This window comes from Somniosus microcephalus, chromosome 17, assembly GCF_052327205.1.
Source record: "Somniosus microcephalus isolate GS21.2 chromosome 17, FLI_Smic_1.0, whole genome shotgun sequence".
Lineage (NCBI taxonomy): Eukaryota > Metazoa > Chordata > Chondrichthyes > Squaliformes > Somniosidae > Somniosus > Somniosus microcephalus.
In genome coordinates, this window is record NC_141003.1 from 53,219,126 (window position 1) to 53,237,027 (window position 17,902).

General features: G+C 45.9%; 1 protein-coding gene across 3 annotated transcripts in view; it reads right to left on the reverse strand.

Annotated features, from left to right (window-relative positions):
• Nucleotides 1-3,733: 3,733 nt before the first annotated feature.
• Nucleotides 3,734-17,902, reverse strand: part of mapk11 (mitogen-activated protein kinase 11) — a 56,140-nt gene continuing 41,971 nt past the window's right edge. For all 3 annotated transcript variants that reach the window (XM_086010351.1, XM_086010349.1, XM_086010350.1), the window contains 3 exons: nt 9,363-9,441; nt 5,034-5,207; nt 3,734-4,338 (listed from right to left, as the gene is read on the reverse strand). In XM_086010351.1, the coding sequence (XP_085866477.1) occupies nt 4,265-4,338; nt 5,034-5,207; nt 9,363-9,441 (327 nt within the window). In that variant the 3' untranslated portion in view covers nt 3,734-4,264. The remainder of the gene's footprint in view (nt 4,339-5,033; nt 5,208-9,362; nt 9,442-17,902) is intronic.

Sequence of the window (17,902 nt, forward strand, 5' to 3'; positions counted from 1 at the left end):
GTGCAAGCCCCCGACCTACACTTACCTTGCGCGCCGGCAGTTGAGCTCTGGGCTCCCGTGGAATTCCGCTCCGGGGCCTGCTCCAACTCCCGGCGCGCTGTGCTTGCGTGTCCCAGGGGCGTAGTTAGTGCGATGCATCCCCTGGGGTCACGTGAGCCATGGGCAGCCAATCAGAGGAGGGAAAAGCCCATTCATAAGATTGACAGGAAGACCTGTCTAAACTTATGAATATACGGGCCCCAAAATAACAGTAAACCTTCAAATAAATTTTAAAAAATATCACACTTTTTAAATAAACTATAAATTACATTAAATAACTATTTAAAACAATAATTTAAATTTTTGAAAAAAATAATTTTATAAAAAAACGGGGCTAAAAATAAACTTACCTTGCTTTAAAGCATTAAAAAATAATAAACCTGTGGAAAAAACGTTTTAATTTTAATTAATTGGCCACTTACCTTTTAAAATGCAGGCCTTATGCCTGGTTTTTACATTTCTAAAATCTAGGCCTAGAAATTCACTAGCCTTAGCGCCGCTTTTGAGGCGCTAGAGGGACTAGCGCCAGAGTTATGGCCAGTTGAAAAATTCCCTGGGGCCCTAAAGCGGCGTTGCACCGGTAGCGCTGCGCCGGCACCGATGACGTCATCGGTGTGCACAGTGTCCCGGTTGCCATGCCGACGGGCCCCAGCGCCGAAATTCAGTTGCGGCCGCCTCGCCCGTGGCAGCCGCAACTAAGACTCTGGCAACCGAGTCTTACACAAGTTAGCGCCGGCGCATTAAGGTCGCGCGGCGGCCGGCCGCTTTCCCGCCGGCCGTCTGCCCGCACCTCCCTCCCCGGACTCCTCCACCCCCCCCCCGCGGAACAGATGCGTCTGGCCTGCAAGCCCGGCACTTGTCCGGGGTGCCGGGCTCATTTTTGAAAAAATCAAACGGCCAGCGATCGGGTGAAGGCAGCGCCTCCTTAACGGGAGGAGGAGGCCTGCACTTCCCCAGCCTGCCGCACCGCATCGGGTGCCGCAGCGCCGGATTAGCGCCGCAATTCGGCACTCAGCGCCCATTGGGAGGCACTCACGCCCGCAGCGCCGGCAGCCGTCTGGGCGCGGCGCTACTGAATTTTTGGCGCGCGCAAGGGAATTAGCGCCGGCGCTAAATTTCCGGCGCTACACCCTGGCGCGGCGTCAACTCAATTTCTAGGCCCTAAAGACTTACCTTCACAGAAAAACCTGTAAAAAAAACGTAAGTTCAAAGCGCACGCGCCGACTCCCACGCGCACGACCTCTGAACCCCTTCGTTCAGAGGAACGGAAGTGCCGGTTTCCCGCGCATGCGCAGTGCATGCAAGAAACCGGCACTTCCATCGGGTCCACGCGTGAGTACTCCGTGCGTACTCACGCGTTGGGACCCGAATTTCTTGGCCATTATATCTACAAATCTTTCAGTTGTCCTGCCCGCAATACTGGATGGACCACCATTGGTCCATTGAATTCCTGGGAAATTAAAATTCTCAATTATACAGACATTACCTAATTCAGTTGCTTCTACAACCGGTGGGCACCACTGGGTACTGTCTGCCTCATCAACAATGAATAGCAGATCCTAACCTAACACTTTACACATGTACTTCTAGTTTTACTGGGCCACTTGTAGTAGCGATGGCCTCCTCTCGAGTGGGGTACTTGAATTGGTTTTTGTCTTGGAGGCTTTGGCTTATGCCCAGTGCCACTCTATTGGCCCAAAGTAACCCCAATTCAGTATCCCTTATAATTTGTGCCGAGTGTCTCATCATAATGGGCCCCTTAACCTGGAGTTGTAGAACAGGTGCCAATGAGCAATTTTGGGCAAAGACACCTGAATTCAAAAAACTTCAGCTGTGAAACAAAGCCACCTCGCGCTGGAACAGTTGGGTTATCTTTAACAAATACAGCCACACCCCTTCCTTTTTCACAGAAATCCCAGAAACCCCACAGTGCAGATAGAGGCCATTTCGGCCCATCGAGCCTGCACCGACACATATCCCACCCGATCCCCATAACCCCTACACCAACACATATCCCACCCTATCCCCATAACCCCACGTATTTAATCCCCCTAACACTAAGGGTCAATTTATCATAGCCAATCAACCTAACCTGCACATCGTTGGACTGTGGGAGGAAACCGGAGCACCCGGAGGAAACCCACGCAAACACGGGGAGAATGTGCAAACTCCACACAGACAGTCGCCCGAGGCCGGATTCGAACACTCATCAATTCTTTCTAACCATTTCTCAGAAATACTTATGTAATATTTTCAAGTTGTTGAAGGAACATATGTTGAATTTTTTCCATAAAGGCCTCCAGTGTTGACTTTTGCTCTCTACATGTCAGTCTTTCAAATTACTTTTCATATGTATATTGGAGGATGAAGGCTGTTCATCTCCAGGGTCTAACAATTTCTGGAATGTGCATGTGATGCTTTATTGCCCATATAGACCTTACTGACATTGAGATATAAATGTGGAAGATGTCTTGACAGTTCCAGCAGAATACCTTTTCTTCCAAAATATCTCATTTAAAATGTTGCCTGCATACTTCCTGTCTACAAAACCTTCCTTCCTGCTGTCACACTTCTGTCTCACCGTTATCCATTATAAAATCCGATATCCAAATGGGGAGAAGTGCATGGGATTGCCAGGGCTACACTTGAGCCTCTGCCCTGGTACTTAATAAAATATAAAAATGATAGTGTTATAAACACCCACCCTTTAGCTGCTAATACATACTGTAGCTGTGCTAATTAAAGCACGATACAGGTAAGTGTAAAAGGAGATTGTATTAGGAGACAGTTTTTTTTTTAATTCTTAGCAATTATCTTGATTTTTTTTGTTCTATGACAGGTGAATTTTGAGGTGAGGATTCCTGTGATTGAAAATAAATGTGTATTTGCCAGAGGCCTGTTACAGTGTCAGATTTTAAGATTTATAAATTACTTGAATTTTATTTCATGAATCTTTCATTCAGATGTCTATTGGGACTGCCGTTTCTTTCGTTGTAATATTTTTCTTCATGTCACGTGGCTTTTAATGCACTTTTACACAGTTTCTCATCTCACCTTGGGTGCGCTTGAACTTGTAGTGTGGCAGCTAAGTGACACAATGACTTTTGAATATTGATACGCCTAAGTGAAAGATTCCCTCCATGTTACGTGTAACAAAAGAATCAATCTGTTTATAAAGAATTCTTTTGCAATTTTTTTTTTTTTTTTTTTTTTTACACATAGTACAGGGAGGAAACATTTCTCACTAGTTATTTTATGAGCTATGATATTAACAGAAAAGAATTCCTAGCAACAATCTCTTGTAAATTCAAAGTCCAAATATAATAAGAATTTCTTGTTTGCATAGAAGTCCTTTGATAAATGTTGAGTATTTCAGGTCCCCGCTCCTGCTGAGATAACAAAGCTTCTAACGTAACAGAAATTAAGCATTACATAATAGTGGGATTAGAGTCAATAGCCCCAGTTGAAGAGCTGGCCACTAGCACAGGCCCGATAGGTTCCTTCTGTGCTGTAATTTGTATGATTCCATGAATCTTCACAAAAATTACATTATAATAAGTTCCTAGTATTTTGACTATCCAAAAATGATGGTTGTAAAAATCAGTGCCGACTAAAATGTGCTTTGCTACCACTAACCAAAAATATACATGAAACCATGTTTATGCTTTTAGAATTAATGTGTAACAGAGATGAAGACAATAAAATGAATAGTTTTATTCTGAGCATTTTTTTGACTCGTGCTTTGTTCATCATCATCCTAAATGTATTTTCCATAAGCAGGGAGAATGATCACAAATCTCACATAAAATAAATCGTAGTTACTAATTAACATCTTGAAATAATTTGTGATCTTAAAAAGAAATGTATTGTACGAGTCACTTTCACTTAGCCAACCATAGCAATCATAACTTCAGGTATTGATATAGACATAAAAAGCCATTGATAAATTTAGCATGAATGCCACATGCCATTTGGTTTATTAACTGTTTACAGAAGACGGTCATGCTAAAACGACATTGCTCTACTAAATAAAATTAAAAAAAAATCATTTCTTTTTTGGTTTGATTAAGTCAGCTAGGGATCCAAGGTATAAGTCCTGTTGCGTGATGAACTGCAGCGAAAATGGAACTATATCAAAAACGTAGCCCTGTGGCGAGTCATGTCCGAGCAGGCAGCTGAAACATTTTCTATCTCCCCCACTACAGATGTAATAGTGAGGCTGCTTCTAGGGTTCCATCTCCATGTTATCCATCGTACATTGTGGCAGCTCAAAGCTGTGTACCTCCTCAAACGTAAGTTCTGTGAACATAAAAATGTACTTTATCGTCTATTATTCACCATATTACTTGCATTTAGGGAGCACCTTCCACGTCAGAAAGTCTCAAAGTGCTCTGCACAATGAATCACTTTTTGACGTACAGTGACTTGCTGTTATGCAGGAACATTTTTCAAATATTGCACTTTAGGTAACAACAAAAAACCAGTACAAGTATCAACTGGTTGGTTAAATTGTTGCTTATGTTCCTGGATTCTGGCATGTCCCTGGGAGCATCGTAAAGTGAGTGCTACAGTGAATGTCCCAAAATATTTAATAAAAGCCTGAGGTCCAGCTACCTTATACTAGAGATTGTGATATTACTGAGGATTTTATACTGACTTGAATTTAGAAAGAAATCTGAATTTGGCAAGATCCGTTATCAAACCCGATGACTGTATTCCTGGTGGCTCCAAACACTGCCCATTTATTCCAGGGGCGGTTTTCAGAGCTGGCTGGGATAACAAACTAATGCCAACCCCTCTAAGTGTTCTTACTTTCTGGTAGCCAGCTTGCGCTCACATGCAATGATTTTTTTATGCAACTTACCATGGCTGCTGTGAATTGACTGGCAGAAGAAATTTGTAGACACCTGCCTTGTCTGTAATACACACCATGTCATCTTTCTCTGAACCCTACATTTGTACATGTAATTTAAAATTGATATAGATATACCTACCTTTCCACTCCTCTATAGTCTGTTCCTTATTCTCTATTGACTCATCATATGGTTCTGCTTCTGGTTCGTCATCAGGGTCATGATACTGAGCAAAGTAAGGGTGAGTCAGAGCATCTGTTGCAGTTATCCTCTTATCAGTGTCAAGTATAAGCATCTTCTGAAGCAGATCTACAGCTATGATTGGAAGGGACCAAGATAAACTATATAAAAGATTTACATACAACATCTAGATTATATTTAGCCCTCATAATAGACACATAGCAATTTATACAAGAACTTCAAATAAGTTAATCTAGTATCCACTGTCTTGATGAAACATCTTTTGGAGGAGGGTGGGGGGAATGGAGCAATTGAAAGCTGGTCTTTGGCATTCAATCAAACCAGGTTCTCCCCAACCAGAAAACACATAGGCCCGGATTTTGCGGTGGTAATGACAGCTGTCAGGGTTCGTCGTCATTACTCCTCTGAAAGTGACCACAACCTCTGAACTCAGCGCATGCGCAGTTAAACGCGGAAATCCAGAAGTTGCGGTCAGTGATTCTACACTTCTCCACAAGTTGCGCTTTGGAACTCCCCAGAGCCCACAATCAATTCAAATCACACTGAAATTGCCAGCATGGCCTGGTTGGGCCGAATGGCCTGCTTCTGTGCCATATATCCTATGAAATGTAGTTCCTGGCAAAAACTTCCCCTATTACACTGGAATTTTTTTTTTAATTTGTTCATGGGATGTGGGCATCGCTGGCAATGCCAGCATTTATTGCCCATCCCTAATTGCCCTTGAGAAGGTGGTGGTAAGCTGCCTTCTTGAACTGCTACAGTCCGCGTGGTGATGGTACTCTCAGTGCTGTTACGTAGGGAGTTCCAGGATTTTGACCCAGCGACGATGAAGGATCGGCAATATACTTCTAAGTCAGGATGGTGTGTGACTTGGAGGGGAACTTGGAGGTGGTGGTGTTCCCATGTGCCTGCTGCCCTTCTCCTTCTAGGTGGAAGTGGTTGCGGGTTTGGGAGTTGCTGCAGTGCATCTTGTAGATGGTACACACTGCAGCCACGGTACGCCAGTGGTGGAGGGAGTGAATGTTTAAGGTGGTGAATGGGGTCCCAATCAGGCGGGCTGTTTTGTCCTGGATGGTGTCGAGCTTCTTGAATGTTGTTGGAGCTGCACTCATCCAGGCAAGTGAAGAGTATTCCATTACACTCCTTACTTGGGCCTTGTAGATGGTGGAAAGGCTTTGGGGCGTCAGGTGAGACACTCGCCGCAGAATACCTAGCCTCTGACTTGCTCTTGCTGCCACAGTATTTATGTGGCTGGTCCAGTTAAGTTTCTGGACAATGGTGACCCCCAGGATGTTGATGGTGCGGGAATCGGCGATGGTAATGCCGTTAAATGTCAAGGGGGGGTGTTTAGACTCTCGCTTGTTGGAGATAGTCATTGCCTGGCACTTCTGTGGCGCGAATGCTACCTGCCACTTATCAGCCCAAGCCTGAACGTCATCTAGGTCTTGTTGCATGCGGACATGGACTGCTTCATTATCTGAGGAGTTGTGAATAGCGATGAACACTGTGCAGTCATCAGCGAACATCCCCATTTCTGACCTTATGTTGGAGGGAAGGTCATTGATGAAGCAGCGGAAGATGGTTGGCCCTAGGACACTGCCTTGAGAAACTCCTGCAGCGATGTCCTGGGGCTGTGAGATTGATCTTCAACCACCACAACCATCTTCCTTTGTGCTAGGTATGACTCCAGCGTTCCCCCACCCCCCCTCCCGATTCCCATTGACCAGTTTTACTGGGGCTCCTTGTTGCCACACTCAGTCAAATGATACCTTGATGTCAAGGGCAGTCACTTTCACCTCACCTCACCTCTGGAATTCAGCTCCTTTGTCCATGTTTGGACCAAGGCTATAATGAGGTCGGGAGCAGAGTGGTCCTGGCGGAACAAAAACTGGGCATCAGTGAGCAGGTTTTTGGTAAGTGCCACTTGATAGCACAGTCGATGACACCTTCCATCACTTTGCTGATGATTGAGAGTAGACTGATGGGGCGGTAATTGACCGGGTTGGATTTGTTCTGCTTTTTGTGGACAGGACATACCTGGGCCGTTTTCCACATTGTCGGATAGATGCCAGTGTTGTAGCTGTACTGGAACAGCTTGGCTAGAGGCACGGCTAGTTCTGGAGCACAAGTCTTCAGCATGATAGCCGGGATGTTGTCGGAGCCCATAGCCTTTGCTGTATCCAGTGCGCTCAGCTATTTCTTGATATCACGTGGAGTGAATCGTATTGGTTGAAGACTGGCTTCTGTGATGGTGGGGACCTCGGGAGTAGGCCGATATGGATCATCCACTCAGCCCTACTGGCTGAAGATGGTTGCAAACGCTGTTAAAACCCTCAAAAGTTAAGCCTTACTAAAGAGTTGTAACTGGGTTTTTAAAGGCATATTGACTGCTGAACAACTGATCTGACCCTGAAAAACAAATTTTATATTTGTGGAATACCAAATTTTTCTATTTAATGTTAAGAATTACAGAAAGTTTGTTTATGATATTTCAGTTTCTACCTTAATCCTATGTGTATGTCCCAATCTTTATTTTGCACGCTGTAAAATTTATGAACAGTAAATTATAAGCTGTGAATTTTACTTCCTGATTTGCTGTCTGCGAGAATTCTTCAAAGTGATTGGCTGCTTAGCCTGCTTGATGACAGCACCATTGTTGGACGCTGGAGATTCGCTTAATTTGACGCCAGAATGAATCGAACGTTGGGTGAGGTGAAATTCACACCACAGAGATCGTTAGATATTTGTGGGCAGCTTTCTCCAAGGTCGGCGGCGAGCGCCGTTGCTTCATGCTGACCGCAAATTCCGGGCCAAAATTTCTCTATTTTATCCCTTCAGTGTTGACCAGTGGCAACACCAGCAAGAAATTCAATGTAGCTGGCGGTGACTGTTACCACCAGGCAAACCCTCTCAAACACCTGTCGTGCACCTTAACACCCAGGACCATTCAGCCCATGGTTCTGCTCGTGTTCAATCAACTAATTCACTGCTTGGTTCAGAAAGCTTGTTCTTCATAATTTTCTCAATCACAAACACCAGATTCACTGTCCTAGGGGTTAAATTAATTAATGTTGTGCTCATTTTTCATGTGGAAAACGGGGGGCAAAAATGACCAATTGCACAGACTGTGCCCTCCGCCCCAAGGACATCTGAAAAATGTCCAACGCCATACTGGCTTCTGATGATTTTCAGTCATCCCCGGGCAGCTACCTCAAACAGGCATTCGTCCAACTGCATATGCAAATGAGGGGCCTAAGCCTGTTTTAGGACCCCTCAGGGAAATTGGGCTGCCCTAAGCGGAGCAGGCATCGGACCGGCCTCAGGTTTTCTAGATGTGGATGCGGTCTACCAAGCGGCCATCTTGTCCCTCCCGGCTCCACAGAACTCCTGCTGGCCACGATCTGCCCCCCTTCCCCCCAAAGCTGTCCATTGCCCTTGTCTGCCCCAAAACAGGCATAGACGAATTTCTATCCTCCTGGTTTTACCTGTATAAATGCGGGACCCTTCAATGTTCATCCCGATATGGCATTTTCCTTACAGCAATGTCACCAGCAGCTATAACTCTGGCAGCAGTGCTACTGCTTCTGGCAGTGTGGAGGTGGGCTTCCCCCGATGCCAGCAGAGGGAGTACAGTAACATAAACAATGGCCGTCAATGGGCAGGGCAGACAGCTGCCAGTGTTTGTGCTGCCTCTGCTGCTGGAGGTTAGCTCCTGCAGTGTAAATGAAGCAGACCAAGACCTATACAAAGAGGTTCGGTATAAACTTTGCTACTGCTGTCAGTTTAGCACCACCATACAGTAGGTTAAAGGTGGCCATATGAATCTGAATGCTATGCCTCACTATTAAATCACAGCTTTGCAAATAGATAAGCATTTTAAAATATCTATTTTTATTGATGGTATATTAAACTAGATTAAAAAAAAATTAGACTTAATCCTGAACATAGCATGCTGAATTGCAGCATTCTTTGTACAGGCTTTCCTTAAGTGTATATCCTGTTAAGTATTTTTGGAATTACGTATTAAGCATATTTCATTCGATAATTAATAACAGTCTGTATTTGACAGGTTTATTTTCTGAAGATTAATTTTCAACTGAGACATCTGGGTGAAGGGCCAAGGCCAATAAACGACAATGACAGAGTACGTTACTGTTCACTCATGCAATGGCATTTTGTATTTATGACAGGAAAGTGACTAAGCCCACAAACCACAACAGTTGTCTCTTTACAGAACACTTACATTCAGTTTAAATGCAAAAGTCTTACCTAAAGGATTGTCACCATTGAATAGCTCTTTCAAGTCTCTTTGAGGCATGTATGGTAAAGATTCAATGTATTTTCTAGCCTGCAACGAGTTAACCATTGGTCATATGACAGATTAGAATTTCCTAAAATAAGTCTACTATCAATATAACACTTTTAGAATAATACAACTATGAGAAATGTCACAAACTTGTAATCCCCACCCCCCCCCAAGACTGTTTCAAGCATTTGCAGCAACAGGAATGGAAATATTTCAGTGCTTGATTGTGCAAAGTACAATGATTCCATAACAAAGTACAACAGCCGCAACCAACCATGCGAGTTCTCGGTATTGTTGCCGTTTGTAATAAAATCAAAGTCTGTTATCACCTTTTAACCATTTGGAGAACCGGCACAGTGCAATGGTTTAGAAAAACAAAACAAATCTTCAAATTCAAAGAAATAATTTAAAACCAGTACTTGGAGGGGGCGGGGGCGGGGGGGGGGGGGGATTTTAACACAACCCTCCCGACTGGAACAGGCCAGGTGTGCAGTTAATATAAATTCCAAAATCTTACTGCCCCATTCCCGCTTGATTTCCGCCCACCGCTGCTTTAATCTCGCAGTTTTCTTAGGTGGCTGATGTGCTGCCTGAAGCAGGCAGATGCCTCATGAACACATGTAAATCATGGTTCCATGATGTCATTATGACCCTAGACCTTTTTAATGTTAGAAATCGGAAGTCCTGCCCCACTCGCTGAGTAAAGTCTCGCGGGATTGGTTTCAGAGGCTGACTGGAAGCACCATTTAAAGGGGTAGTTAGGTGCCGGTACTTGGATCATAGGGATCGGGGTGCCATTGTGTTTTTGGATTGCCAAGAGATTTCTGAGCTTGGAAATTGCTTGTTTCTGATTTTTTTCCCCTTACTCGCTCTGAATAAGCACTCACAGCTTATCATATGTGCCATTCTAGCGTCATTGTTTTGGTGGGAAGAAGAGTGAAGAGCACCAGCAGCAGCCATCAGGAGGCGCTTGCTTCTGACACATCTTCCCATTTGCAGCACTAAAAGACAGCAATTTCCCTTTAAGAGGTGCCTTCCCTGATGCAATTGGATGGGAAACCTGCCGAACAAGGCCCAGGAGTTAAAATACCACCGGCCTGAAGTTTATAACAGCGGGTGCGTTTCACACTCGCCCAGCCTGCCCGAAACCCGCTCCGCGTTAATATTCACTCTTTAGTGTTGTTAAAAGAAAGACTTGCATTTATATAGCGCCTTTCACGACCACCGGACGCCCCAAAGCGCTTTACAGCCAATGAAGTACTTTTTGAGTGTAGTCACTGTTGTAATGTTCAAGCTAGTCTCCAGGAAAGGGCATAAATGGCTTTCCCAGGGTGACTGCTGCGATCTTAATAGATCATTTACTGAAATACCAGGTAATAAGGTGCTTACAGCCCACTGGCTGGTACATAGATGAGTCAGAAGTTCTGCCGCCAACAATGTGGACAGCAAAAATCTGATTGCAAATCTAAGGGTGTAATTGTAAACTCGGTCGGGGTGTGCGGGCGGAGGTGGAAGTAAAGTGAAGATTGTGCTCACTGCCCCTGTTGTCGTCACATGCTCCCTGACAACTTCCAGTTGGACGAGGCTTCGTGCAAGAAAGTTCCTGCCAACAACAGACGGAAGCTTCACTACAATATAATTACATTTCGATAAGGCTGAAATTCTATTGTGCCTTAATCACGCCATTGTAAAACAGATGTCAGGGTTGTTAGATTTTGTCAGGACAGCACTGAAGATTTAAAGCTGTACTGCAGCCTTGTTTTTGTTTCCAGTTTTTAACCTGCACTAAGGATATTTTATTTTTACTTTATTGTTAAGATTCATTTGGCGGCAATGTCAGTTTTTGTTTTGTTTTTGTGCCTTCTCAATGGGACAGCATGGATATCCCAATAGGAATCCCTTCGTATTTGTGCTGGTTGGAGGAAGAAGCAAAGAACGAATGTGCAGCAGGTGAGGCTGCACCATGGTGTACTTACTACACTCACTGTTACCCTCCAACTTGTACCTATTGATAGGTACTTGCATGGGGCTTCAAGCCAGTCAGGGACCCCGACTACTGCCTACTGCAAACATGGCTTTTCATGATCGTACATGTGTGGATTTGACACCAGATTAAGTGGATAGTATTTAGTATCATTGGCCGCGATTTCGCCTGCCTGTGCAGGTTCATGGCGAGCGAGTGCGTTGGCGGGATACGACCTTGCTGCTGTGTTGATCCCGCTGAGAAAAGATTTTCCAGTAATTGACCTTGTTAGGCCCGCCCTGCGTGTTACCCGGCCCAATTACAAGGTGAGGGTCTGGTGACGTCAGCGGATGACGCGTTTGTTGCTGGTATATTTAAAGGGGCCATGGCCCCATTTGCTCTCACTTGTCATTTCAAGGGCTTCAGTGCTGCAGGTACCATAATCAGTGAAGAATGAGTGCAGAAAGGCAGAGGGCTGCTCCTAGGCTCAGCGATGACTCCCTCCATGTTCTTGTGGAGGAAGTCAGAGGACGTGGGGAGGTTCTCTTCCCTACGGATGGTAGGAAGAGACCTTCCCAGCAGACGAAGGCAGCGTGGCTGCAGATTGCCGAGGAGGTGACGGCCAGGTCAGTGGTAGTTCGGACCGGAGTGCAGTGCCGCAAAAGGTTTAATGATCTTATATGATCAGGAAAAGGTGAGTATAAAACCACACTTACCTTCATGCTGCTTGCCTGTCATCACATCCCCATCACTCTGCATTGCCAATCCTACTCCTGCACATCCGTACTCACCTCAACATCTCTTGCACCTTCACCCATCCCTTTCTCTCCATCTACAGTATCACATCCCCATCTTACTCTGCATCACTCACACTCACCCTCATCCTAATGCAATGACACCAACTAACACAAATGGAGGCAACTTGGTATTGGCAGCCCATTCCATCATAGTCTCCCTCTAAACATCTATCCCATCCCTTCTTTACACTCATTCCATCACTCTCACTCAAACTTCTCTTCTTTCCCCCATTGCAGGAAAAGAGAGCCCACAATAAGAGGGAGAAGGAGAGAATGGGAGGAGACCCTCAATCCATGGCAATTTTGACCAATGCAGAGGAGGCTGCATTAGAATTAACCAGAGTGGTGGACCAGCTGGAAGTGGGGGAGTCTCCGAGCTCTGCTACGCCGCATGCAGACGCTGAGCCTCGGGGGCCATCCAGGAAGAGGGCGATCCTGGAGCTTCAGGAACAAGTGCAGGAGGCTCTGACATGGTGAGCAACTGCAGTGACTGCGAGTGTGCAGAGAATGGAGGAGTCCATCTGAAATCTGAGCACCACCATGGCGCATGCACTGGCAACTATAGGTTCCGCCATGGATAGGATGGCCACCTCCATGGAGGACATAAATCGCCAGACTCAGGAGAACATGGTAACACTTCTAAATAGATGGTCATCTATGGAGGATAAATGGGCATCTGTTGAGGAGAGAAACCAGAGGCTCATTGACGTCCTTGTAGGAGGAATGTCAGTATAGACATGGGTCCTCATGGCCCCACTGATGTGCCGCAAGATGCTCTCCAGCTACTTGCTAGCTGAGAAGTGTGGGTGGCCCATGAGAGGGATGATGGTGGGAGGGGACATGGAAGTGGGGGCTCCTCTCCAAGCACTCAAACTTCCACCCCCTTGCCATCCCCTCGGTCAGAACCCCAGACAGTGATGGCCGAGTCGGCCCTTGCACAGCCGCAGGAGCAGCAGACTTTGGCGGGGCCCTCATAGGCTCCAAAACACAGAGGACGACCGCCAAAGGCATCTAAGCAGGCGCGGCAGAGAACTGAGCAGGCTGCCTCCACCTCTGCTCAAGCCACAGGGGTAGCACGATGTAGAAGCACTTGGAAAAGAATGATCTCACATAAATTGTCACAAGGGTAGTCACTTGGGTGTTTCCTGAAAAATGATTAAATTAACAATGTTGTTTTAATTTTTTGTAATAAACCATTTACTTTGGAAAGTTTGAATTCATTGCCAAATGTGTGCTCATAATTGCAAGTGGCAGAGTGAACGGTCAGGGCTCCTTTTATGTCCAGCAATGGCGGTGACAATGAAAAGAATGCACTGGTCATTGGAGGGCTGCTCTATGGTGTTGAAGTGGGGCGATGCCAACCTGCATGCGCATGTCTGTGCTGCATAAAGTTAGGTGAACCTGGAATTGATTAGGCCATCACGGGCCACAATGTGCTCACGTACTGGTCGAATTGGGACAACCGGCTCTTCCAGGTCTTCCTCATCCTGCTCCTCCGCCTCCCAAGAGGCTGTGCGCTCTACGCCTTGTTCCTCATCCAGCGCTAATCCTCACTACAGTGCGATGTTGTGCAGGACGCAGCAGACAACGATGATTCTTAAGACCCTGACTGGTGCGTACTGAAGGGCCCCTCCAGATCTGTCCAAGCATCTGAAGCGCATTTTGAGCATACCTATTGTCTGCTCTATGACACTTCTGGTGGAGATGAGGCTTTGATTATAAATGTTCCTCAGCCTCATTTGTTGGCCTCCTCAAAGGTGTCATGAGCCATGTCTTCAGTGGATAGCCCTTGTCTCCAAGGAGCCGGCCAAAAAGTCCGTTTGGCGGTGCGAAGAGCTGAGGGACAGTGGACTACTGCAGGATGTAAGAGTCATGGCAGCTGCCAGGGAACTTGGTGCACAAAGGCATGATGCTCTTCCTATGGTTGCAGACCAGCTGCACGTTGAGGGAGTGGAAGCCCTTGGTTGACGAATACTGCTGGGTTCTGATGGGGTGCCCTGATGGCCACATGTGTGCAGTCGATGACGTGCTGCACCCGTGGGAAGCCAGCCAGAGTGGCAAAGGCCCGCTCAGTAACACTGACTTAATCAGTGGAAAAGTGGATATAATTGGCGGACTTGTCAAAGAGGAAATCGGTGACCTGCGTGATGCATCTGTGGGAGATGCCGCAAATGGCTGCTGCAGATCCCTGGAAGGAGCCTAAGGTGAAGAAGTTGAGGGCGGTGGTGACTTTGACAGCCACTGGTAGGGGGTGTCCACCCATTCCTCTGGGCTGCAGGTCTTGCTTGAGCAATGTGCAAATGTCGGCGAAGACCTGGCGCGATAGCCTGAGCCTCCTTTGGCACTGGTGCTCAGTCATGTTGAGGAAGCTCATCCTCTGCTTGTAAACCCGGTGTTGGGGGTATCGCCTCCGGCAAGTTGCAGCCCTGCGCTGATGCCCTCTGCAGCATCAGGTGGTTGAGGAGGAAGTTGGCACTCTTAGTGTTGGTGCTGCTGGTATGCCTGGTTCTGCTGCTGTTGCGGCTGATCGTGGTCAGATTCTGAGGACCAAGGTGAGAGAGTATAAATCATGCCCATTCTGATGTAATATATGGCAGGAGGTTGAGATGACAGAAGCAATCTGTCAATGGGGAAAGAGGTTATTCCAAACAGGTGACAGTGGATAAAGAGTTTACTCCACACACTTCCAAACTGCATAAAGGTCAAATGTGTCTTCCAATTCCTGAAACCTGCAGCTTCTGAGATTGGAAAGTGAATAGATGTGAAATGGTAGCTTTTATACTACATTTGCAGCTGTCAACTATTCAGAAGAATGGATAGTCATTGAACTCCAGCCCTACTTACCTGATGTGATCTCCGAACACCATGAACCTCATGAAAAAGGTGTAAAAATAGTAAGTACTTGGTAAAATTGTGTGTAACAACCTTTTAAATTGCTTTTAATGAGCTTAACTGCCTGACCCGCTGCTTGGGGTTGGGTCTGTTCACCACTGACAGACCCGACACTTGGGAGACTCGCGTGGAGGTGGGTTGAGAGCAGGCTCCCGACCCGCTGTCAATCGTTTTGAATTTGACAGCTGACCCGCCTCCGATCACGTCCTCTGAGCGCCGGCAAAATTCCGGCCATTGTCTAGTAAAATGTAGGGGCCCCAAACCGAAACATTGCACGGGGCCCACGCAAGGCAAACACTGCTTCGGATTGCCATAATATAGGATTCTGGGAGACAAACGATTCATTGCCAGCTGAGCCAAGAAGCACATAGGCCTGCGACAAAGAGAGGAAAGTGGTTGAAATTCAGTTTTAATAAGTTTGTATTTTTGAGTAGCATGTGTTCTTGGTCCATGGAGAGTTTTTTTTTTAATATAACAGAGCAGCACGAGTTGTGTGAAGTTTTTTAGTGAAGGCAGAAAGTTACGATGGAGTTTGGGGACTGGCATGTGTCTGGCTGTGTGACTGTTGTCCTCGTCACTTAGAAATGTCTCACATGGTCACTGTGGGGTGGCGGGTGTGCTGTAGCACAGGTAAAAGCACAAAGAAGGGACTTTGAGCTCCAATATAACCAACAGATTCTATCTAATGAATATTTTAGGGTGAGGCTCAAGAGATGATCCGAATGCTTTGAGAACCATCGATTTAAATGCCAATTTTCTGAGTTCATGCTTCTGGCAGAAAGCCTTGGCCACACCTTGCATTAATGATGGAAAATCCTGGTTTTCTGATTATGTAGTCACCGAGACTCTCCAGCAGCAGCAAGAATCCAGAATACGGTTCCCTTATTTCAAACACCGTGGGCTGGATTTTACCAACCTCGGCGGGTCCATGGCGGGCGACATCGCTGGCAGGTCTCGACCCCGCTGCAAGCTCCAGCCCGCTTTCCAAAATGGTTTTCCCCTGATTGGTCTTAAGCCCACCCAGCGCGTTTGCTGGCCAACTGAAAGAAACGGGTCTGATGATGTCATTCGATGACACGTCATTAGCCGGTTTCCTTAAAGGGACCATGCGAAATTGATTTTGACATTTGTGCTGTCAGTGTTCTACAGCATTGAGGTGCTGAAAACACTGACAAGCACTGCACAAAGGTGCAGGGCTGCACCCAGGCTCTCCCATGACTCCCTCCATGTGCTTATGGAGGGAGTCACAGCACGCTTGGCGGTCCTCTTCCCTTCCAATGGGCAGAGGAGACCGCCCCAGGACACCAACGCAGCCTGGTTGCACATTGCACAGGAGGACACAAGCAGGGATGTCGTCAGGAGGACCAGGCTGCAATGGTGCAAATCTTTCAATGATCTCAGTAAATCACGAAATGTTTCTGCAATGCCACACTCAACCTCATCCTGCTGTGCAACTCATCGCATCCCCATCACTCTGCCTTCCCTACCCCTGCACATCCTTACTCACACCAAATTACCTTGCACCTCCACCCATCCCTCTCTATCTACATTATCACTTCCCCATCTCACTAGCCACCCCTCACACTCACCCTCTTCCTACTGCAAGCATACCAACTAACAACATACAAGGGTAGGCACTTGGAGTCCCGACCCGCTGTCAAAAATGTTTTCCCCCACCCAACCCGCCACCGAATGCGCCCGCTGACCCCCTGAAAAATTCCCCCCTGTATTTGTAGGCAAAAGTCTGTGTTTCCTGTGTGGTACTTAGGATATGTATTACTATACATAGCAATTAATTTCCACAGAAATCTCAGATTGAGCAATGTAAGTGGAATTCCATGGTTCTTCTGCCAAAGTTATGCTGGATGATCGGGACAACCCCCACAGAAATTCGACCCCCATATGTTTTTGGTAGGATAGTAATTCATTTTAAAGTAGCATAAGCCGTTGTCATGTTTTGATAACCCCCTCATAGTCTGGGAGACGAGACTGACTGTGAATGAGCAATAAATCTATGCTAACCCATTGCACATAATCATTACAACAGCTGGGATTCTGCATAAACTGCTTACATTTTATTTTGGATTTGGGTTTTAAGGTTTGTAAAAAATATCCAGCCAAATATTGGTAAAGCCTCCTTCATTTTCTAGAGGCCAGTTCGAAGTTGGTTAAGAATCGGGGGCCGCTCCACCTTACAAGGGCCGATCGGGGTAGGAACCACTAAAGTGCCCTTACAGGTACCAGGGGACCACCCCAGCCATACAAATGACCGTATCCCGCAATTTGAGATGCGGGTCTATGTCCTTAACCATGGGGGCTTCTGCTTCACCAAAGAAATGGGATTCTGGAATTTCAGGTTCAAAAATTAATTTATACTAGAAGATCTTGAAATTCAGGTTAGAATTCGAGTTTGGGCAATCCCAAATTGTCGACATGCCAACATTTTTGTTTCTCAATAGCAACTAATTACCTTCAGAATTCATATTGCTAGTTAGCTGGGAAGCGAAGGCTCTGGTAACGTAAGCTGCAGGTCAATTTTCTTCTTGGATGTTTATTTAGAATTTGATGCCGACATCACATTATTTCCATGTAAATAATTAACGTGGAAACAAAGTCTCCAATGTTTAAAACAAAATCCCAGATAAAATTTGAATGGTGTTTTGAATAAATGAAGATTACTAATGTTTACGCAAGCCTTGGGATCAACATGTTTAGACTAACTAATCCATAAAATCACACAAACATAAAAAGAGAACAAATGCAGGTCAGAAATAAAATAACCTGTAGAAAGCGTGCATTGCAAAGTCCCTAATGAGGTCTGTTTATAGGCGCTATTGGCATTGTCTCTCTG